At 41.3% G+C, this 23,819-nt stretch overlaps 3 protein-coding genes across 3 annotated transcripts; 1 reads left to right on the forward strand and 2 right to left on the reverse strand.

The window, feature by feature from the left end:
* The first annotated feature begins 2,504 nt into the window (after window positions 1-2,504).
* LOC102705898 (zinc finger CCCH domain-containing protein 24) lies at window positions 2,505-6,083 on the forward strand. The gene is made up of 2 exons (XM_006651659.3): window positions 2,505-2,893; window positions 3,220-6,083. The coding sequence occupies exon 2, from the start codon at window positions 3,243-3,245 to the stop codon at window positions 5,469-5,471; it is 2,229 nt and encodes a 742-aa protein (XP_006651722.3). The 5' UTR covers window positions 2,505-2,893; window positions 3,220-3,242; the 3' UTR covers window positions 5,472-6,083.
* Window positions 6,084-8,144: 2,061 nt separating this feature from the next.
* Window positions 8,145-11,927, reverse strand: LOC102722197 (alkaline ceramidase). Its single transcript, XM_006650377.2, has 3 exons — window positions 11,764-11,927; window positions 10,518-10,869; window positions 8,145-9,018 (listed from the first exon to the last, which is right to left on the reverse strand). Exons 2-3 carry the CDS (start codon window positions 10,772-10,774, stop codon window positions 8,502-8,504), a joined length of 774 nt encoding a protein of 257 aa, XP_006650440.1. The 5' UTR covers window positions 10,775-10,869; window positions 11,764-11,927; the 3' UTR covers window positions 8,145-8,501.
* An 11,113-nt stretch (window positions 11,928-23,040) lies between these two features.
* On the reverse strand, window positions 23,041-23,551 carry LOC102706182 (oleosin 18 kDa). Its single transcript, XM_006651660.2, has one exon. It carries the CDS (start codon window positions 23,536-23,538, stop codon window positions 23,041-23,043), a length of 498 nt encoding a protein of 165 aa, XP_006651723.2. The 5' UTR covers window positions 23,539-23,551.
* Between the last annotated feature and the right edge of the window lie 268 nt (window positions 23,552-23,819).

A 23,819-nucleotide genomic window follows, 5' to 3' on the forward strand; every position in this document is an offset into this window, starting at 1 on the left:
ACTTTATTACCGGTGAGAGATAAATACTTCCTTTTGTTCCAAAATAATATTGCTGCCTACTTTTGGGCGTGTTCGAAAGAGACTAAGCAACCCAGACCAGTGAGCGGACGTAAAACGGGAAAAGTCATTAGCACATAATTAATTAAGTATTAGCTTTTGTAATCTTGGAAAATGGGTTAATCTGATTTTTTCAAACAACTTTCATATAAAACATTTTTATAAAAAATACACCATTTAACAGTTTGGGAAACGTGCACACGAAAAAAGAAAAAAAAATTACCCTTGCGAACGGGCCCTTGATAGCTTCTCAACTTAGGGGGTGTTTGGGACAAGGGGCTAAACATATTATTATAAATAGTAAATTGTTCTATTGAATGTTTGGACACTTATTATAAATTGTAAACGTAGACTATTAATAAAACTCACCCATAATCTTAGGCTAATTCACGAGACGAATTCATTGAGCCTAATTAATTCATGATTAACCTATGTGATGCTACAGTAAACATGCTCTAATTATGGATTAATTAGGCTTAAAAATCGTCTCATGGATTACCACTCATTTATGAAATTAGTTTTTTTATTAGTCTGTGTTTAATACTTCAAATTAGTGTTCAAACATCCAATGTGACATGGGGCTAAAAAGTTTAGTCCCATCTAAACAACCCAAAAAGCTCTCGGCACGCTGAAGCTTAGCATGAGCCTGACCGAGTAAATGACATGCTACTATTCGTATGAGAAGAAAGGATAAAACTATGTGTAGGGTTTGTTTATTTGAAGGGTTAATCTTTCGGCTTTTGGGGAATTAAGAAAAGAAAGGCAAACGGTAATATTTACAGGCAAAAAAATAATTTATGAGTAAAACATATACATATTTTTAGTGATGTAAAAGCAAAGACCGAAAAATAAGTTATTATGAAAAAACACCAAATTAATTCTAAATTTAAGATTTAAATTTTAGCTTATAAGCAATAAGAAAAAAGAAAAGATGAGACGGGAAGAATTGATGCCATGCCTTTTTTATACATTTCTTTAAGGAAAAAAGGTCGGATCTGCTTAAACATCATTTGTGAAGAACATCAAAGCTCTGTGCCTAATTTCTGTGTTGTTCTGGAAATTAATGTACAAATGAATCCAACCGTCTTTCAACTTTCTGAGGAATTATTCGGGTTCCCATGCCTAACTTCAAATATAGAAACATCTTTATGGGAGATCTGCGCTCCTTTTTGGTTTATTTTTGGTTGTCAACAAAACAAAATACAGTTCTTTTAAATCTTTAATGAAATCATTAATCTTATCGTCTAATCAAGCCAAGTAGTATATCACTAATTGAAATGACTATCAACGATATGCATTTTACGAAGGTTTGATTAGAACTATGCCACTATAAAAATATTGTATTGAAAAAAAATCATCATTGTTCATCTATTTGGAGTCATCTCATCTATAATCCCACATTATTCAATATATACCACCACTTACTCATTCAATGCATTTTCTAAAAAAAATCAAACCAAATTGCCGGCATCTTCTTTCTTTTCTTTCTATTTTCTCTCTTCTGTTCATCTTTTTCACCAATGAAGCTATATCGCCATATCGGTGAACGGCGATATCATCTCTCTTTTGTTCATATTTTTCACCTATATCCCCACATTGGTGAACGGCGATAGACGTTGGCCCCAACCTTCACATGCATGTTGCGGTAATAACAGGCAGACCGGTGAGGTCGGGTGGATGTCAAAGCCAGTGCACACAACCATATACCGGGTGCGTTCGAAGTTGACACGTTCAACTTGTCTAATCAGCACACGCAAAACGAAAAAAACCATTTAGCATATGATTAATTGAGTTTTAGCTTTTTTTAACTTAACGAATGAATTAATCTGATTTTTTAAACAACTTTTATATAAAACTTTTTTCTAAAAAATACACCATTTAACACAGCTTAGAAAACATGTGAAAAAAAATAAAAAGTGTTACTCGTTGGTCGGTTTAGAACGCGCCCACCAGCTCTCCAATCCATCTTCTATAGCGGCAACGGTGATGAACCGGTGAACTCATGTCACTAGATCTTTGACCCACCAATGAGAACGATCCATATCTCTACCGTCCATCGTCTATAAGATGGTCAATCTAGAGAGAGGGAATAAAAAAAATAAAGGGCAAAATCATAAAAATAAAAAAAAATGCATCAAAGCCACAAAGCAGTGCTACATATGTAGTGCTACGAAATTATATAGATAGATGAACCATAATGATATCTTTTCAATACAATATATTTGTTATGGTATGACTTCACTTAACATTAACTAAGAGGCCACTCAACCTCTTCGAAAAGCAAATGGAATTATATTGGGTCATACTCGGTGATATCAAAAATAACTTTATTAATAACTAATCATACTTAATTAAAAACATTATATGTGCCCCACCACCGTTAATCCGTTTTTACTCCGTATTTAAACCACGCATCTGGTTATAATTGCTGTGGATAGGGATAGAGAGAGAAAGAGGGTGCCTAGTACTGCGAGAACTCTGAAAGTCTCCACACCCACCACTCGCTTTCTCTCTCATCACTTTCCCCTTTTTTTACCGCCTCTCTTCCTCTCCCTCTCCCTCTCGCTCTCTCTCTCTAGCACCCCATGCTTCTGCTTCTCCCCCAGCAATCGCGAGGAGGCGGCTAGAAGAGGAGGAAGGAGGAGGGTAGATCAGCGCCAGCTTTCGCCTTCTTCTTCCACGGGGCAGGGGGAGGTGTCTGAGATTCGTGTGTTTGGTTGTGTGCTTTCTTCTCTGATTTGCTTCGCCATGGGGGCTGCGGAGATCTCTGGGCCGATTCGGTCGCTGCTGGCGTGGTGAGATGGTTTGCCGCATCGCCAGCTGCTGCGAGGTCAAGGTATGCTTGGGTTTTCCCCTCTCTTGCCCCGATCTAGCGGCTGGAATGCCCGGTGTTTTTTTTTTTTGGCCTTTCGCTTGCGTTTCTTGGCTCGGTGAGGTGTTTCCTGATCTAGGGAAAGTTGGGGGAGTTTTTTGGGAGGAGATTTTGGTGGGTTTTTTGGGGCGATTTGTATGTGTTTACGCTTCCATTTTTGTGGCGTCGCTTATCGTTTCTGCGTGTGCGGTTTGTGCATCCGATTCGGTTGGTTTCTGGTCCATTTCTTGTGCTGTTTTTGGACTTCCTTGACTGGTTTCTTGACTGATGTTCCCCCTCGTCGGCTTCAGTTCTTTCGATCCGACAAGCCCAGATGAACGGCACGCCGATCTCCGCGCCCGCCGCCGGCGGCGCCGAAGGGGTCGGTGCGACCAAGAAGAATGCGGCGGCGGCGGCCGCCGTCGCCGAGATGGCGAAAACCCTCACCGTCGAGACGGACGACGCCTTCGCGGGGCTCCTGGAGCTCGCCGCGGACGACGACGCGGAGGGGCTTCGCCGCGCGCTGGAGCGGGCCCCGCCTGCCGCCGCGGACGAGGCCGGCCTCTGGTATGGCCGCCGCAAGGTCCTCGAGCACCGCACGCCGCTGATGGTGGCGGCCACCTACGGCAGCCTCGCGGCGCTCCGCCTGCTGCTGTCCCTCCCGTCCGTCGACGTCAACCGCCGCTGTGGCTCCGACGGAACCACCGCCCTCCACTGTGCGGCCTCTGGTGGCTCGCCGTCTTCCGTGGAGGCCGTGAAGCTGCTGCTTGCGGCTGGAGCTGATGCTGGTGCCACGGATGCCTCTGGATGCCGTCCGGCTGATGTGATCTCAGTTCCTCCAAAGATGTTTGACGCCAAGATTGCTCTCCAAGATCTTCTTGGATGCCCCAAGACTGGGCATGGCGTTCTCCGGGTGGTGACAAGGGCTGCAAACCCTATGCTGTCACCCGTATCATCTCCTACTGCTGAAGACGCACGATCTCCATCTGCTGCTGTGATGATGACGACAAAGTTTGCAGATCTTCCAAGGGTTGTGACATCGGAAAAGAAAGAATATCCAGTGGATCCATCGCTTCCTGATATCAAGAATAGCATCTATGCTTCTGATGAATTCCGCATGTACTCATTTAAGATCAGGCCATGCTCGCGGGCTTACTCACATGATTGGACCGAGTGCCCGTTTGTTCACCCAGGGGAGAACGCACGGCGTCGGGACCCTCGCAAGTATCACTACAGCTGTGTGCCATGCCCCGACTTTAGAAAGGGAGTTTGCCGGCGTGGTGACATGTGTGAATATGCTCATGGTGTTTTCGAGTGTTGGCTCCATCCAGCACAGTACCGCACTCGCCTTTGCAAGGATGGCACAAGCTGTAATCGCCGTGTCTGTTTCTTTGCACATACAACTGATGAGCTTCGACCGCTATATGTTTCCACTGGGTCTGCAGTACCATCCCCAAGAGCCTCTGCAACAGCTGCAATGGAGATGGCCGCTGCAATGGGCCTGATGCCTGGTTCTCCATCATCAGTTTCGGCGGTGATGTCCCCATTTACACCACCAATGTCCCCTTCAGGCAATGGGATGCCCCCATCACTGGGCTGGCAGCAGCCAAATGTTCCGACACTACATCTTCCAGGCAGCAGCCTTCAGTCGAGCCGGCTCCGTACCTCCCTTAGTGCAAGGGATATGCCTGCTGATGATTACTCCCTGATGCAGGATATTGATTCACAGCTTATAAATGATTTGTGTTATTCACGTCTTGGTTCATCAACAGGAAACCACACTTCTCGGACCAAATCCCTAAATCCGTCAAACCTGGATGATCTCTTCTCTGCTGAGATGGTCTCTTCCCCAAGGTATAGTAATGCTGATCAGGGTGCTATGTTTTCGCCATCTCACAAGGCTGCTATCCTTAATCAATTCCAGCAACAGCAGCAGGCACTTCTTTCACCAATCAACACGGTCTTCTCCCCAAAGGCTGTGGACAACCAGCAATTGCCTTCACACTCATCTCTGTTGCAAGCATCACTTGGGTTATCTTCCCCTGGCCGTATGTCTCCTCGATGTGTCGAATCTGGGTCCCCAATGAACTCTCACCTTGCTGCTGCTCTTGCACAACGTGAAAAGCAGCAACAGACAATGAGGAGTCTCAGTTCTCGTGATCTTGGACCAAGTGCTGCAAGAGCATCAGGTATTGTTGGCTCCCCTCTAAGCTCATCATGGTCAAAGTGGGGATCACCGTCAGGGACACCAGACTGGGGTGTTAATGGTGAAGAATTGGGCAAGCTCCGACGATCATCATCGTTTGAACTGAGATCTGGTGGTGATGATCCTGATCTTTCTTGGGTGCACACATTGGTTAAGGAATCTCCACCCGAGAAGCAAGTTACGACTGCTGAATCCATTAACTCTGTTGGACCTTCACCACTGATGCCTCCTAGTGTAAGCAACGGTGAAGTTTCTAGTCTGAACACACAGCTGGATGGACATGACCAAGCTGCTGTGCTTGGAGCATTGCTTGAACAGATGCAGCTTGATCAGCATATTGGTAGTCTAGCAACATAGGCGCTGAATGAGCCTGGGAAGTGCAAGGAGGTTATTATTCTTAGTTAATGAATTTGGAGTAATTTTTTCCTGTTCATTAAGATGGTCAACAAGCAAAAGGATGGATAGCTGATGGTGGTGATTCAGAGATTGGTTTTCTTTACTTTTGAGGTAAATCATATACATTATTGAGGTCCCAGTAGGTTGAAGATTGAAGTACCTCGATTGGGGTCGTTTCAAGACCGACCCAGGTAGAATCGCACCCCGGCAGCTTCAGTTCATCAGTCAAAATATTTCCTTGTTTTGTTAATTAACCCCCGTTAAAAAGAAGACTTGTTTGCTGTCTCAGAATTCTTTTCTTTACTTAGTGGTGTTTATTTTGTTTATTATGATATTGATACTTGATGTACTGATGGGTATAAGGTTGGTTTACCAGGCATGCTATAGTAGTATATCAAGTCCCAAAGTATTCTTTTTCTCTCTTCACCATTTGTCGAGGATCATACTATGGCCTTGTTTTGGTCTGATCTTGAGGCCTGTATAATCCTTGGATTTGTAATAATGTAATATTGTCATTGAACTTACATTGCTATTGTTTTGCAATCACAAATCTCGCTCACCGGAATTATTTCCATATATGCTTTGGCAACACTTTGGTTGCAAATGGATGGTTAGTGGCAGCTGCTGTCTGCTAAGCACTCAGCCACTAAGCTGAAACTGGGCGGCTGCATGGTGTGCTAAGGTAGGTGGCAGGTGGCTTAACCTGCGCACGCGCATGACGTCGCAACGCAATCTAGTCCTGTGTTTTGACTGTTGGATAACATAACAGCAGGGTTGGTGGCCTAGTGGTAGTGTTCGGTTGCTGAGCATATTTCTATTTTGACAGATGTGAGCGCGAGATTGATAATGGAGGCGAATATTTGGCGGCGCTGCTGCTGTGAGATTGGAATCTTATCCTTGTTTACCCCGCAGATCTTGATTCGAATTCCTACCAGTATTTGGTGGACGCGTACCAATGGCATGATTCCTTGTATTTTTTTAATACATCCTTCTAACAGAAACAATGGTTTCTAGAAAGTCATTAGTTTAGAAAAGATTTATTATGGTCTTCTTTTGAAGGGCTGAATATTTCTAGTTTGTAAGTGCTTTCCCCCCCTTCCACTATAAAAGTTCAGAACGCGTAGGATTGATGGTGAACTTAGTGTGTCTTTTAGGGGAAAAGAATGATAATAAATACTAGTAGAGGCAACTTTAAATAAGTTCATTGTAAACATACTACATCAGATCATATTGGATCATATTGTAGTACTTTTAGTCTTATATAGGCTTATCCATGGATCAATGTCTACTATATGAACATATGTCATATTAGAAAGTCTTACACTGCAGCAGAGAGAGTTGCAACTAGTGTTTACAAGGCCTATACAGTTTGAAGAAAAAAACAAAATATTCGAATTTCTAGGGATTAATTTTAAGAAAATCATTTGGTTTGTAAGAATAAAATATAGAAAATCAAAGAAAAATTTCCTATCCTACAAGTTATGGATAGAAAATATAGGAAAATATTTATCCACTTAAATCTCTTGAAATAATTCGTATAAATTGAAGTATACATTATTTATATTCCTCTAGTTTTTTCTACTATCATGGTTAAATTTCTCTAAACTAAATAGGCTCTTACAAGGAAACAATCGACGTGAGCATATCATAGCACTCACAAAATTTCTTGTCGCAAGTTGTAAGCCATATTTTTGATGTGCAACAAGGCAACCAACCTATCAGCGGTTCACGAAACTGCTGTTAACGCCGTAGTAACCATGGTAACCGGTCTTACTGTTAGGTAGCGCTAAAGGTGGTATGGTTTGATGAACTTTATCTGAATTTAAATTTTTTAAATGCTAAAAATCCAAATAAATTCCTATAAATAGTAACCAATATGTGTCACTATATGATGAATAAAGTTTACTTCATATTTTTGGGCTCCACGAAACTAGAAAAAAACTTTTAAAAACAACACATTGGTTGAAATATGACGTTAATTTTTTTTTCCGTCTGTGGCTACCGGAAGCAGGCTAGTGTTTTCGAGAGACGGTTTCTTTTTTTAACAATCCTTTTCGTAAACTTATTTTGATTTTAGTCCTTGCCAAAAACTTAAACTAAAAATAAACCGTTAACCCAACGCCACTATATCTGACGCTGCTGAGATTGTACATAACCACGTCAACCGACCTGACGCTAAGATTGCACATAACCACGCCAACCGAGAGCCCCTGCCAACATAGAGGCCGGTGCCGACGTGGCAAGGAGCAGACCACTTGGCGCTGAGCTCGGCCATCTCAACGCCAGACGCATTGGCGTTGAGCTCCGTGTCACGTCAGCGCTAGCCTCCACGCCATCAATGGCTCAACGCTAAGTCCGTTGTTGCTGCTATGTATACTCTTAGCGCCAAATACAGTGGCACTGGCCTAACAGCCTTTTTTTGGCTTAAGTTTTTATTATGGACCAAAATCAAAATAAGTTTACAAAACGGATCAATTTGTCAAAAAAAAAAAGACCAGTGAGATGTACCACTAGAAACTGATAACAAAGCTTCTGCAAGAAGCACGTATGGCATGTAGAACATAACGCGAACTGTACATGATCATACCTTTAAGTCGAGCAAAAATCATAACAGTAAAGAAAATCAAGTGCTAATAAACATCAGAAGATCAAACTATTGCCATATGAAGCAGTAAATTGACTAATACCGTTCGACACAATTCAAGACAAGCAAAAAACAAATAAAATGTAGTCCTATTAGAACAAAAAATCAAATGTAGAGAAATAAAAAATAATGACCAAAACTACGACACCACTCCATCTAATCTTTGAGCGACAATTAAGTATGGTACAAAACAGGCGTCAGTTAACGTTAACAAAATCTAGTGAGGCCTCATAACAGTCTGTAATCACTTGGAAGCCCATTTACAAAAATAATGCCTCTGCTTCTTGTCAAGCGCATTGGGGCGTTGGCTTTAAGGTCCTGTAGAACACCAGTGATCAATAGAGAACTCATTCCCTCTTTGGGGGTTTCTGAACCTTAACATAAGGCAAGAACCCAAGAAGGTGGGTAATTCGGGGCTCCCACCCGCGCTGCTGAGCTCGGCAAAACATTAAGAATGTGTTTGCAAAGTATGAGTTAAAACCCATGAGAATATGCCACCATGCGTGTCCCTGCGGGTTGACGTACCAATGTGAAAGCTTCTTACAGAACATACGATCAAATAGCCAGCAAAGAGTCGCCAGGCTCAAAGTAAGAACCCATAGCTTTGCTAGACGCTTGGCAGCCATGTCTTTAGTCTGTATGTAGTACTTGTACATCCGTGGGATACATAGGAGACAGAGGCCGATGTAATGCAACTTGAATACCACTTGGAATCGCACAAAGAAATGGACTACCGCAAAGGCAGCACCATATAAGAAAAGGAAAGTAGGCATAGTGCTCCGGTAATGCCAGTCTGGTGAATAAAGTACATAAAGATATAGGAGAATTTCCCACACCATTGGAGTCTCGTCACTCTGCTGTAGACTGGAAAAAGAAACATTACCAAAAGAATCATTAGCATAGCAAGATAACATGCTGGAAATTAGCAGATAGACAAAACGAGATTGTGGCAATTAGTCAAAAGGTTGTAGCATGTTGCAGGTTAGCAGGTATAACTAGGCTATGGCTTTCGAGTGAAGTTTATTGATTTATGGTAGGCATATAAAATGCATGGCCACGAATAAAAAAAGCTACATGGGAATCGGTTCTAAAAAAGATTTACATGACAATCCATGGCAAAATATCAAATGGATATCCTGGTATTCATTATGGAAAAGAACTAGCAACAAATACATCTATTAGATCCTTCTATACACAGAAAAGTAACCAAAAAGGAACTGCCTCAGTGCATAATGTTCTTACTATCATAATTAATATACGTATGCTATTTAAGTAAACCAAATGTGGTACATAGAAGCAGGAGGCATTGGAAGCTACCTGTTTATTTATGTGCAATAATTGGACAGAAAGAATGTTACAGTACAACAAGAATTTGAGGAATAGTTTGTTCAGTGAGTCACTGAGTACTAACTCTTGAAACTTGTAATCAATGGCCATAGTGTATAGTTATGCTGAATCAAAAGGATAAATTCATATCATAGGATTTTCACTAGCAGAATGCAATCCATTGTCTTAGTCTTACCACTAAACATGAAACAGATCCCATATTAAATAGCTCAAGGAGCACCATGTTGGTCTGTTATTAACAGAAACTCGGGTACTATGTGTTTTATCCAAAGGAAAAGCATACTTCAATGCAGTATATTAAAATCTACTCGCTCTGCTGGTCCATTCACTTTTATTTAAGTAATAGACCTCACATTTTAACTTTCAAATCTGGAAGTGTCTATAATTGATAACTTGATATAAGTCAACAACAAGAATACATATTATAATTAAAGATATAATCTGGAAATATAATCAGCAGTCAGCCTCTGCAGAATTGGTTGGCCCACAAATTTGTAATCTGTTCACTTAGTTGTTGAGAAGTTAATACTGCATGGTTTTTGAACTTCATATGGTCAAAGAAACAAAACAAGAAGATATGAACATCCATTGTAGACACAAAAAAAGGTACAAAGGAATGTGCCCTTGGTAAAGCAACAGATCAAAAGACTTATCTGATCTCCTAATTTTTCCTAAACTTGACACCAAAATTGTTTTTTACAAGAAAAAACTATCATTTTGCTGAGGTTCTCTATACAAAGTTTTAAAAATGACTGTTGTTATAGGAAACAAAGTGCCAAAGTTAACTCTATAATGTGGGAAAACAAAAAACAAAGTGATCGTGTTTAAACCAAATGGCTTGCATGTTAACACCCAATGTAATGGGTCGCCCTATCATATTGAGCTAAAATTGGGAAGTATTACATAAAAGGGAAAAAGACAATGCTCTTGGGAGAAAAGAACCACTAAAAGCACCGCAGGTCACTGGAATTATTGCAAATCAAATACCAATACCGATGAGTTTAGAGAAAACTTACACATGTTGTAAGGTGGCATGGAAGATCATACTGCCAATAGCTAGAATCATATTGGATATGTGCAGGACACTGAATCGTTTCTCGAAACGTTGGCGAAGAGCATTGAAAAGTCCAACAAGTGCAAGAAGAACACACGGAACATTAGAAATAGTATTGTAGAATTCTGCAATATATGATGAGTGTGCATAATTTTCCTCGCACAACTCAATTGTTGAAGTAACAGGTCCCCAGAAACTTGACACCATAGAATCCGCCATGCTTAAATTTTTTATCCTAGCAACAGGCTAAGTCACCGTGCAGTCTCAGAGGTCAGTTTGGCTGGTGCTAAATCATGAGTGCAACAAATGAAGACCTGCAAAGATATGTAAGTTGTCAGGCGAGAGAGAATTGATTTTTACTCCATAAATTGGGGTTCGATTATTTAACATCCTGGCCCACTGTCAGCCCCACATGTCATACTCACAAGTACCAACATAAACAAATTGGCAACGAAGAGTGTCAATAATCAAACTTTAAGAGAAAAATCAGTAGTAAATCCAAGCTCTGTTGTGTACAAGGTTCCGGAAGGGTTTTTCAGTGTATTAAAGGAATGGCAGCAATATAGATATCAACAGGGGTTCATCAGGGTAATCCATCTTGTTACAACACGATAACTGCACTGTTTTGGAAGCCCAACCCAAGTCAACATCACCAATGACCCACCTCAAGCGCCAAAAATGGACAAACAAATCACTTAGCCGCTGGAACGGCACCTAACAATCCCCACAAAGCGAAAGAAAAAAAAGAAGAAATTAAACTTCTACACAGCCACCATAGACACCGCTCCTACAACCAAATCCGCCCTCGCATACAGATCCCACCGGAGCTCCAAGCTTCCAGCAAAATCCGGCCGCGACACCCAATCCCTCATCCCCCCCACCCCGCACCGCCCACACTTGCGAACAGATCTGCACGGGGGGCATCCCGCTCGCCGACGGTCAAACCCAGACGCCCACAGCGGAACGGCAAAAAACCAAAAAAAACGATCACGATCACGATCCACCCCCTGACGGGGAAATCGCCCTACGCGCGAGCGCCGACCCAGAATTCAGATCGCCTCCCCTCCCCCACAGACGGCCCCCGCGGCCGCGGCCGCGACCGTACGGATCGAGGGGGGAAAGGGAGAGGACCGCCGCTGCTAGGGTTTTGATCGGACGGGATCGGGTCATGGGGGGAGAGGAGGGAGGAGGAGGAGAAGGCGGGTTACCTCGAGGGCGGTGGCGGTGGCGGTGGCGATGGTGGTGGTGGTGGCTGCTCCCGCTCGTAGGCTGCGCGGCGCGTGCTAGGGCACGGAGAAAGGCGAGGCGAGGCGAGCTTTCCTTTTGTTGCCGCTCGGGCTCGGCCTCGGTTCGATGGATCTCTCTTTCCTCTTCCCCCTTCCCTTTTTTTATTTTTCTCTCCCTTTTCCTTTTCTACTCCGGCTTGGTTCGAATTGCCAGGGCCCACGTGTCAGCGACGGGAGCGTGGGGCCCCGAGCTGGTGGGCCCGCGCTGGAAGGTGTAAAGCGGCTCGCGTTCGTTTTATGTTTTTTTTTTACTCGTATATTTTGGTTCGATGTGTCTTTCCTCGGTGGCCGGGAGGCGCTGGAAAACAACACGCGCCGCGGCCGCTGCTTTTACGCGTGTGCCTGTTCATCGTCGTCGGCCGCCGGCAACGTTCACACGCGCTCGGCAGGCAGGGGCAGGCAAGGGGGCTCTTTGCTTGAATTTTGTATGAAAAACAGCTTGCGATGAGAAAGGACGGTGAGATTCTCACTCACAACGAGATTTGGAACATCTTTTCATCCGCTTTCCTACTAAGTGCTGCTGTTTGGGACCTGAGACTTATTTTTTTAGTTTTCTGTCCCATTAAATATTTAGATACTTACTATAAATGTAAATAGTAAACGTAGACTATTAATAAAATATATCCATAATTTTGGACTAATTAGCGAGACGAATCTATTGAGTCTAATTAATCCATGATTAGCCTATGTTATGCTATAGTAAACATGCTCTAATTATAGATTAATTAGGTTTAAAAAGTTCGTCTCGTGAATTACCACTCATTTATGAAATTAGTTTTTTAATTAGTCTATGTTTAATACTTCAAATTAGTGTCCAAACATCCGATGTGACATAGGGCTAAAAAGTTTAGTCCCATCCAAACAACCCCTAAGCAGCTAGTGCAATGTTGCGGCGAGCAGCGTAATAACTAGGTAAAAAACCTAATCTAAAAAATTAGATGTTATGATTCAAAATAGAATAAATCAAAACACCTTTATATCTATATTCTGTACTATTAATGGTCATATTTCATCTAGATTTAAGTTTTTAAGTACAGACGGAACAACATATATAGATTAAAGATGTTTTTATGATCTCCAGTTCTATGAGACCCAAGTTCTAACAAACACTTCTTTTGGCTGGGATAACCGAAGAAAGTCATCCAAATGTTATTAAAATTAAGGAGAAAAGAAAGGTTACAAAGGACTCGACACAAGGATGTGAAGGGCGGTTATGTACGAAAGTGCACACCCGGTACCCACGCGTCAACCACATAAACATAAGCTGCTGATGGAGGGGCCTATCGCCAAACTAATCGCAGTTATGTGTGATCAACTGCTGCAGGCCGACAACCCCACCAAAGCAAAGCCTCCTAAAACGACGCCTCCAAGAAGGTAATAGCGAAGGACGCCACCACTGCCTATTATGGATGTTGTTTTCACCCGGAGAAGCTCACTAAGACAGAGAGAAGGTTATTCCTCGACAACGCCCCCAAGATGGTTATGACGTCCGAAGGCATGGCCGCTGTCGGCCAGGCAAAGTGTCGAGCTAGGCTTTCACCTGGAATTCCTTACAACCCTATGTACGGTATGTCGTCCATCTCAGAAACCACCATCCTAATGTTGGTGGCACGCGCTATCCACCACTCCAAATCGGTGCCCCTCTGTCAACCAACTTCTAGTCTTGCCACCAACAAGACCACCCCAGCACCCTTCCGAGAGCGCCAACCTCGTCACCGATAATAACATTAAATCTTGTTTGGATCACATGGCGACTTATGGATCAGCAAACATGAAGGTGGATTTGTTTCTAAAAACTACTTATTTGTATGCTTGAACATCATACAATTTGTAGAGAAGAAATGGTGTATGTAGAGGATAAACACCTTAAGACAAGACGATACCTAGGTATTAATGACCATCGTAAAGTGGAGGCGGCTAGATAGGGGAGGAGGTCACAACTACCAGAATGGCACAATATGTAATGGAGATGCCATCATAACATGCCAACGATACTCAACATTCATCTACACTAATGTCACGCCCAGAAATTTCTCACACGAATTTCTGAACTTAATTGTGTATTAAAATCCCTGTCCAGGACCAGCCAGGGTACACAAAAAGACAATGTTGATTACATAACCATCGTTCTTAGAAACAACTGAAAATAACACTTATTCTAACGAAAATGCAGCGGAAAGAAAGGTAGACTAGTTCCAGCGGGTACGGCTCCAGTCCACAGGCAAAGTTTCGACGGCAGACCAGCTCACTCCTGAGAGTCACCTCCATCGGACTCAACTTCTAGCTCTGGAGGGAAAAATTGAGCAAGGCTGAGTACACACCACCGTACTCAACAAGTAGCACGGAAAAGAGAGTACTAAATGATGCATAAGGGTCATCAAGGGCAGGCTTAGGGTTAGTTGCAATAAAACAACACTCAAATAAATAACAGAGATTAAATTGAATAAAAATAATTAAACAAATTAAGAGTGAAGTGCACCAGCGGTCTCTAAACTTGTATGTATGTGTCATCTAGGTCTCTGAACTCTCAAAATGTATTTTTTGGTCCCCGAACTTGTCGAGGGGTGTCATATAGGTCCAAACGGGCTCCAACCCGCTCCATCCGCTGACGTAGCATGCCACGGTGACGCCTACGAGAAGGGAGAGAAAAGAATAAGGAGGAGAGAGAGAAACTGACATGTGGGACCTACATGGCACCACCAACACGTAAGCGCCACCGTGGCATGCCACGTCAGCGGATGGAGCGGGTTGAAGCTCGTTTGAACCTATATGACACCCCCGGACAAGTTCGGGGACCCAAAAATGTATTCCGAGAGTTTAGGGACCTAGATAACACATGCATATGAGTTTAAGGACTGTCGGTGCACTTCACTCATAAATTCAAGAGTAAGTAAATAACAGTTGTAAAATACCACAACACCGTCCAACGTTACACCATGTTGCAACAGGCCCAACCACTACTCAACGTTACACCACGTTGCAGTAGTCCCAAGCGAAAGTCAGTTTACGCAGGTCATTAAAGGTTTAACTAATCACAGTGAAGCTGGCAGCTCGCCCTTAACCGTGGGCACTGCTATTCGAATAGATTTACTCTGATCAGAGGTGTACTACTGTACCCACAAGACATAGTCCCACTACACTTGAATGTGCGCCGACATACCACTATGGCATACCGGAAAGGGAACTATGATAGGACCCGTCGCATAACCCTGCCTATTCAGTCGCACCACACTTCAGGTTCCGCCCCCTCCTTTAAACCAAGTCGGGCAGCTCCCTCTTGTGCAGGTGAATCCGAAAGCAGCATAGACCATCGTTACACCACCGCTCCCATCCATACTCCATCACGCTCACCCTTGTTTGGGTACGTCGAATAGTTCACAATTACACTCCAAATCCCACCGTTGTCCATTCTGGCTTGTGGTTAGCACGGAAATAACTTTCAGGGTTTCCCGCGAACCGGTTCTTAATTGTCATAGGTGCGACTCTCAAAACCAAGCACCCACGACCCACCATTAGCAATATTTTAGTTGGTATTAACCCGAACCGGGTAATGAATCATTATTACAGCTATTCAGAGCTAATCATGATTATTAAATGATCCCAGGAGCTACTTGATCTAAGCACGGCTAAGCATTAACCTAGGCCTAACTCTAGTCAAGTTACCCCTGGTCTAACATGAATAAAGTTGGGTAAACAACGGCATAATAATAGGGATTACCCGGAAAATAAATACAGTAAATACTTTAATTAAAACAATGCATATTTCAATAAATAAAGCAGGGAATTTGCAATAATAGGTTCAATATAATCAAAGATGAGTGCCACTTGCCTTGCTCTGGCCCCTAGGGTCGGCGACGAACTCAAAATAAATCGGCTCTTCGGCGGAGTCCGAATCTAAGCGACAAAGCACAAAAATAAATAAAACAGACACAAACTCTACTGAAACAGTAAAAGAAAGTATTTTTAATGGATTCTTGACAATTTTATGAATTTAATGAAATTTGAATGGGTCTAAACGGAGACTAGATGAATTACTTATGAATTTTAGAAGTTTTCTGGGCTTTTAAACTAAACAGAAAAGTCCTAAATCAATTATTGCGCAATTAAATGGGGCGCTGGCATCAGCGGAGAGAGGGTGGCGGCTGACAGGTGGGGGCCACCTGTCGGTGGGAGAGATGGGAGGCGAGGGGATGACAGATGGGGCCCACAGGGAAGAGTGAGGGGAGGGGGATTTACAGGGGAGGAGGCGCCGGTTAGGGCGGGACGACCGTTGGAGACCGAGTCGGCCACGGTGCGGACTCGGCGGCGGTCGTTGCGGGCGGCGGAGGCGGAGTTGGTTTTGGTGGCGGTGCGACGTGGGCTCGGTTCGGCCGGGCGAGGGAGGCGAGGTGGACTTCGCGCGGTGCGGGCGCGCTGGGCCGGCTAGCTGGGCCGAGCGGCCAGCGGCCCAAGTGGAGGGGGAAGGGGAGGCGCGTGCGGTGGGAAGGCCGGCTCGGCTGGGCCGGCCTGGAGGGAGAGGTGGGCTGGCTCGGCTGGGCTGGCTCGGGAAGTAAGAGGGCAAAAAGAAAAAGGATAAAGAAAAAAGAGAGAGAGTAGGAAAATTGGACTCCGGCCCAATTTGAGAAGAAAGAGAAAAAGAAAGAAAAAGGAGGGAAAAAAGAAAGCCCCAATTTTGCAGAATTTTAAATTAATTTGTTTGACCAAATTTTATACTTCTTCAATTTAAGTTTAAATCCAGTTAATTGATTTGCGAACCTCGATTTAATTAAATTAATTTCTTTAGAGGGATTTTTCCTGAGTTAATTAAGCCAATTATTATTTACGAATTTTTTTTACGAATTAAGGCTTAGGATAAAACTCCGGGTGTGACAACTAATGTAAAGATGGGACAAGGGGAGGAGAAAGGAGAGTCCACTCTGGACTATCATCGACTCTTAACATGTAACACTATATTTCCATATATCAAAAGACAATGTTAGGTGGTGTTTGGTTCCTTAGTCCTACGACTAAAAATTAGTCCATAGACAAAAAAATTTAGTATCTATTGTTTGATTAGAGGGATTAAAAGAAACTAAAAGTGCATCATGTATAGAAATTTTAGTTATAGGGCAAGTGTGAATGGAAGCTTTAGTCCTAATAAGTACCTCTAGAAGGGACTAATAGACTTATAAACTAATATAATTTTAGTCTTTTTTAGTCTCTCATGTTTGAGTTTTTAGGGATTAAAGAAGACTAAAGTGCATGACTAATGGATTAGTCACCTAAACTTCTAGAGAATAAATGTTTCATATATCAAAAGACAATGTTATACTTCTAGAAAATAAATGTTACATTTACTTTTGGAAAATCTTATTGTCAAGCCGTTAGTAGTAAAATCCTGAATATGTTATTCATGGGAGGTACGGCAGTCCGGTGCACAGTGTATTCGTAAAGATGAATAACGAAGGAAGTGGACGCCGAGATCGGAAATTATTTTATTTTTAAAACTTTTTTAATAAATAATTTTATTACTAAATCTTGAGAGAAAATATTTTTACCAGATTAACTTTTCGGTAACACCATTAATATTGGCATGGTAAAGCAACGCTGCCACGTAGGGTTTTTGGCGTGGTAGGCTTGGCACGCAATGCAAGCGTCAGTGGCACCGCTGACAATGGCACGGGAACACGCCGACCACGTTGCGTGGTAGTGTTGTCTTACCACGCCACCAACACTGGTGTGACAAAAGGTTCATACGGTGGAAATATTTTCTCTCGAGGTTTAGTAATAAAATTATTTATTAAAAAGGTTTTAAAAAATAAAAAATTTCCCCAGATCGCTGGTTCAGACCCCTACAGAAAACGTTTTTACGTATATTCTCTGTCTCACCGTATACTCTATTAAAACTAAGTGACCATTTTGGTCTAAATATTTGTCCCACAATAAGTGACTACGCTGGACTTAAAAGGGAAGAAATTAGACTAAACAGCGGCATTCGCAATCATTGCATATATTTGTATCACCATAGGATAAATTGTTATGGACATATAAATATTTTATACCTATGTGCTAATTTGTCTGCGATAGATTAAAATAATCATTAAGGGATGTAGTAAAAGAATTAAGGTGAAGTTAATGAATGATTATGATTAATTGAGATGGGGAGATGAGATATATAAAGATGTACTTATATTCTCAAATAAATTTAAAATTTAAGATCGAGGAATTACCATCTATCTATCTATCTATCTATCTATCTATCTATCTATCTATCTATCTATCTAAGAAGGCTCCACGTTTTTTCTGGGTCTAGAAATTACCACGTTAATCGGAGAAAAAGAAAAAATATGCACCGTTAGATCACGGTGAGTCCAGATTATAACGGTGTAGATAAATCAGAGGCTAGAAATTATCACGTTAATCGGATAAAAAAGAAAAAACATTGGATCGTGATATATCTAGATTATATGGTCTAGATTTATTATATGAACGAAAAATAAATAAATCACATGGACTAGGCCCATACGAGTAGGGAATAGCCTTGCGAGAAAACAGCGGCCCGCCCGGCGTCGGACTAGACTGCTAGCGATCGATCTGATGTTAGACTCGGAATTGTTGAGATTAAACTCCAGTGTTTTATTAGGAAGCATAGTTTTAAATACGTACCATTAGATCATGGGGGTATATAGATGTTAAATCTTGGGTTTTTAAGTAGTAGATTCCGAATCAGGTTCACTTGATTACGAAACATAAATCAAGTTCATCGCTAATCCCTCAATGAGAGTTCGAGACGTTGTACGGTGAAGAGAACGTGATGATTTCGCTCTTATGTCGGTGAGGATTCGATCATGATGGATATAGACTAATCCAAATATAGAAATACAATTTCGGAATTAAAATAAATAAAAATAATAAAAATAGTATATGTATAAATATAGTTTAGAAAAAATCCAATCCAAATTTTGGATTAAAAATTTAAAATAATTGATACTAAGGAAAGAGTATATCTATAAATTCAATTTGGAAACATCTAAAATTTCGGTTAAAAAGAATTCGATTAGAAATACAACTTCGGAATTAAAAATAAAGAAACATGTTCACTCTGGAGCCTATAAATTACCACGTTAATCAGAGAAAAATAGAAAAAATATACGGCGTTAGATCATGGTAATCTTATTTTTTAATGTTTAAGATCGAATAGCATATATAGATAAATTTATATAATAGCAGTGTTCCACTATTATATAATAGGGATTATTCCACGCTTTGTTGAATATAAAGAGCTAATCTTAATATAAACTCGCATCCGCTCTACTGAGTGCCAGGAGTCCGAGACGTTGTACGGTTGGGAGAACAAGTTCGATTGATTTCGCTCTTAATTATGTCAGCGATGATTCGATCGTGGTAGGTCCAGATTAATCCAAATATAGAAATACAATTTCGAAATTTTAAAAAAAATAATTAAAAAAGAGTCTAGGTATAAATATAGTTTAGAAAAAATCCAACCTAAATTTTGGATAAAAAAATGTTAAAGTGATTGATATTTCTATGAATAGAATTTGAAAATACCTAAAATTCCGGTTAAAAAGAATTTAATTAGAAATGCAATTTCGATATAAAAAATAAAGAATAATAATAATAAGTCCATGTGTAAATATAGTTAGAACAAAAATCCAAATTTTGGATTAAAAATTTTAAAATAATTGATATTGAGGGAAGAGACCATACAACTTAGAAACAACTAAAATTTTGGTCAAAAAGGATACAATTAGAAATACAAATTTGAAATTAAAAAGAAAAATGATAAAAAAGAGTTAATGTGAAAATACAATTTAGAACAAAGATCCAAATTTTGGATTCAAAATTCTAAAATAATTGATATTGAGGGAAAAATCCATCTATGAATACAACTTGAATACATCTAAAATTCTGGGAATTAAGTTAGGCCTAGAAAATATGAGCCACGATCTTAAGTTCATGTTGACATGAAATCAAAAAGGAAAAACTAGAAGGGTAGCTTGGGTTAGGACCCAAATAAGCTACTTCATATGTTCTACTATATATGGTAAGTGTTTTTAGTGTATTTAAATTATTTAACTCTAACAAATCTCCTAAAAATAATTAATATTTGTAACTAAATAAACAGTCAAAATATAGAACTAAATCAATCTTATAAATGGGGGCATACATCTGTTATGGTTGTCCATATTGAGCAGCATATCCTTTTAAACTCAAGACAGTTACAGTATCAGCTTTAGGTGAGATCAAAGGAGACAACAACCGCATGTGAGACATTTAATAGTGTTGAAGTCAAGCAACTAATAATTAAAAGAGAAAAATTAAATCTTTTTAAGAGTTTAAAACAAAACGTATATTATTAAAATTTAAAATTAAATTAAATCTAGCCGCGCAAATACGCGGGCACACTAATAGTTTTGTATAACGCGACAATTGAGAGAGGGGAATATGGATTGCAGGATTGAATAGCTAAGATGTGGACTAATTACTAACTAGTCAAGTTGTTTTTATCATTTTATGATCTCCAGTTATAAGAGAGCCAAGTTCTATCGAACACTTCTTTTGGCTGGGATGACCGAAGAAAGTCATCTAAATTTATGCATACAACTCAACCATCCGACATCCGACGGCTATAGTGACACTCACTTGATCCTCTTTGTCTAATCAATGGTTGGTTGGAGTGTTTCAGTGGTACGTAGGTAGGTCGTACGTATAGTGGGACTGAGGCCGTGTTCGTTTGAGAGAGAGGTAAATTAACTTATTTCTGCACGGAAAACGTAGTACATGATTAATTAATTATTAATTATAAAAAAATATATAATAGATTAATATAATTTTTAAAACAACTTTTCTATAAATTTTTTTTAAAAAAAATACACCGTTCAGCAGTTCGAAAAGCGTACATGTGAAAAACAAGAGAGATAAGTTAACCTAGAGGAGGCAACGAACGTGGCATGAGATCCTAAAATTTTTGTGATGACCCAATAACACCAAAAAAGGACGACAAGGACGACGAGACCTAACAGGCTAACAGGAAGGGTGATTGATCGATCCATCGGATCTATTAAACTCTTTAGACCCAAACCATCTATATTCCCACTAAAACACAAGGACACAAACTCTTTACATCTACATCCAACTAAAACATAAACACACAGATTATAATAGTGTAGCATGTATTATTCGTCTGCACGACCCGAACATGTATAATCATTTTGTCTTCATGTTTCCTCGGATCTTCACATCGCCATATGCCTCGCTCTCGTGATTTCTTTCGTGCTCCCTAAGCTCAAAAACGAGGGTATCACGATACCCTTCCTGAGAAGTTCACATTCTAATAATATCTCCTTTCATTAATTATTAAGGCACTGTTTTTTAAGGCACTGTTTTTTTATTGTTATAATCTAGATTAATTATTAAGGTATTTTTAAGATTGTTATAATCTAGATTAATTATTAAGATTAATTATTAAGGCACTGTTTTTTCGTTTAAGTTTAAGATCGTTATAATCTAGATTATTAAATTAAATTACTATAAGCTAGATGGTTATATAGATGGTTATAATTTGTAGTAAAATAACCTATGAGTTGTTTCTTCTTAGATTAGTAGAATCTAGATTATTAGGTTATTAGGTTGTATAAATAGAAAGTAGGATGGTATAGTAGGTAATTTTTCACTCAATAATCTAGAAAAACTCACTTAAATAAGTTTATTAGATTATAATAAGCTGAACTAATTATCAGTTATTTAATAAGTGGTCAGATTTTTACATACTTCTAATAATTCTAATTATTCTAATAATTCTAATTAGAATAAGCTGAACTAATTATCAGTTATTTAATAAGTGGTCAGATTTTTACATACTTCTAATAATTCTAATTAGAATAATCCCAGACCGAAAGAGACGGAAAGAAACAGGTTAACTCTTCGTCACGTCATCAAAAGTTTGCGCTTAGACTTATTGGTTTAAGTTTCTAAGTTGATTTCTTCGTATGGTTTATAAAGCGATATTATTAGAAAACTGCTGGTTTGTTTAGGATTATACTTTTTTTCTTAAAATCGGTTTATAGGTCTAACAAAAGGGCCTTAATAAGGACGAAACTCGCACCAGAAATAGCCTAACCATCGTTCGCCCGAATTGGACGGAGATTTAACTAGATTTCAAGAACTAAATTTGAGTGGTATATGGCCATCACTGAGTGGTTGCACCTATAGTCGGCGAAACATTTTAAAACATTAAATAAATTCCATAAAACTATAGAAGGTTAAATTATGGATAAAACATTAAATTTATCATAAACCAACCGAAGTTTCAAAAATTTATATATGGTAATTAAGTTATACAAAGCTACATACTTTCAAATATATGGTATTTTGAGTTTTAAAAATATTTTCTTTCATAAAATTAACGTCAAATATGTAATTTAATAATACTCCACATATCTGTATTTTGTTGATAAATTTAGTGGATCCACTCAAGTTTATTGTCTTATAGCGATAGTTTAATCAGAGATTAGTAGTTAAGATTAGAAAAATGTGATCAGCACTACCGTCAATCAGGCCAACGTGGCCTTATTATAACACCTCACTCAACCATGCGTTGCAAACGTCCACGCCATGACCCATGAGCGAGCGCAAGCCAGCAGCTCGGCGCTTATTAACGAGATATAACTCATTTAAATCATCTCTAAGTTTTTAAATATCATTTACTTTATATTAAAATCATCTATATAATTTTTAAATTTATCATTTTATTACGTATTAATACAAAGACACTAACCAAGCATAACAAGCATCTTACGAGCTCGTACTACCCAAGCATAACAAACAACTTGTTGAGCTCATGAGCTCGTGCTACCAAGCATAAGTTATAACAAGCTCACACGATCTTGGTTTTCAAACTTTTGAGCATTTTAGCAAAGAGACACGGATTCATTCACCTTCTCCTCTTTCTCTTGCAAAACAGAAAATGTTCAACGCAGTGCTCGATCGCTCACTCCCAAAGGCCCAGATCGCTCCCTCCCCCCGACCTCGCTTTCTTATTATCATTATTCACAACCCTAGAATCGAAAACTTAATTAAGACAGGATCACACGACACGACACGACACGTAGGCGCACGGTCACGTACGGTACGGACACAAACACACTACTCGGTCGGGGCGAGACCAACGGAGCGTGGCTCTGTACACGCGACGCGCGCTCACGAGGAGGCCTTGGCGCCGCCGGCGGCGGCCTGCTCGGCCCTGCCCTGGACGGCGTGCCCGGCCTGCGCCGTCTTGTGGCCGGCCTGCGCGGCGGCCTCGGCCATCCGGCGGCGGGCCTGCTCCACGTAGTCGGGCGTGCGCTGGAACGCCTGGCGCGCCGTGTTGGCGAGGCAGGTGAGCGAGGACAGCCCACCCAGGCCCAGCGCGCCGGAGGTGAGGAAGCCGGCGACGGCCAGCCCGATGAGCAGCGCGGCCGGGACGAGCACCGGGCTGAAGAGCAGGAACACCGGCGTGGCGACGGCGAGCCCCACCACGGACGCCGCCAGCGCCAGCCCGGACAGCACCAGCAGCAGCCCGCCGAGCGGGAACAGCGTCGCCACCGTCAGCGCCTGCGACGCCGACGGCGCCTTGTCCGGCAGGATCCCCTTCACCGCCTCCCCCACCTGCCCTCGCTGCTGCTGGTAGTACTGCCCGGCGCGGTCACGGTCCGCCATTGCTCCGATCACCACCACCGCGCCCGCCTCGCAGCCTGCGACGAGAGAGAAGAAAAAAAAAACACAAGCAAAGAGTCGATGATCCAGGTGAAGCGGCGAGACGAGGAGAGGGGGCCAGGTCGGCATATATAGGTGGCGAGAGCGGTGACACGTAGGGAGGAGGGGTGAGTACGTGGCGCGGGTGGAGGCTTGCATGGGTTACACTGGTCGGTCGAACGCAGCGCGGCGTTGGATTGGAGGCTTGCAGCCTGGCTGCTGCAGTGGCGCGCCTGTCGGATTTG

The sequence above is a fragment of the Oryza brachyantha genome, chromosome 3, assembly GCF_000231095.2.
Source record: "Oryza brachyantha chromosome 3, ObraRS2, whole genome shotgun sequence".
NCBI lineage: Eukaryota > Viridiplantae > Streptophyta > Magnoliopsida > Poales > Poaceae > Oryza > Oryza brachyantha.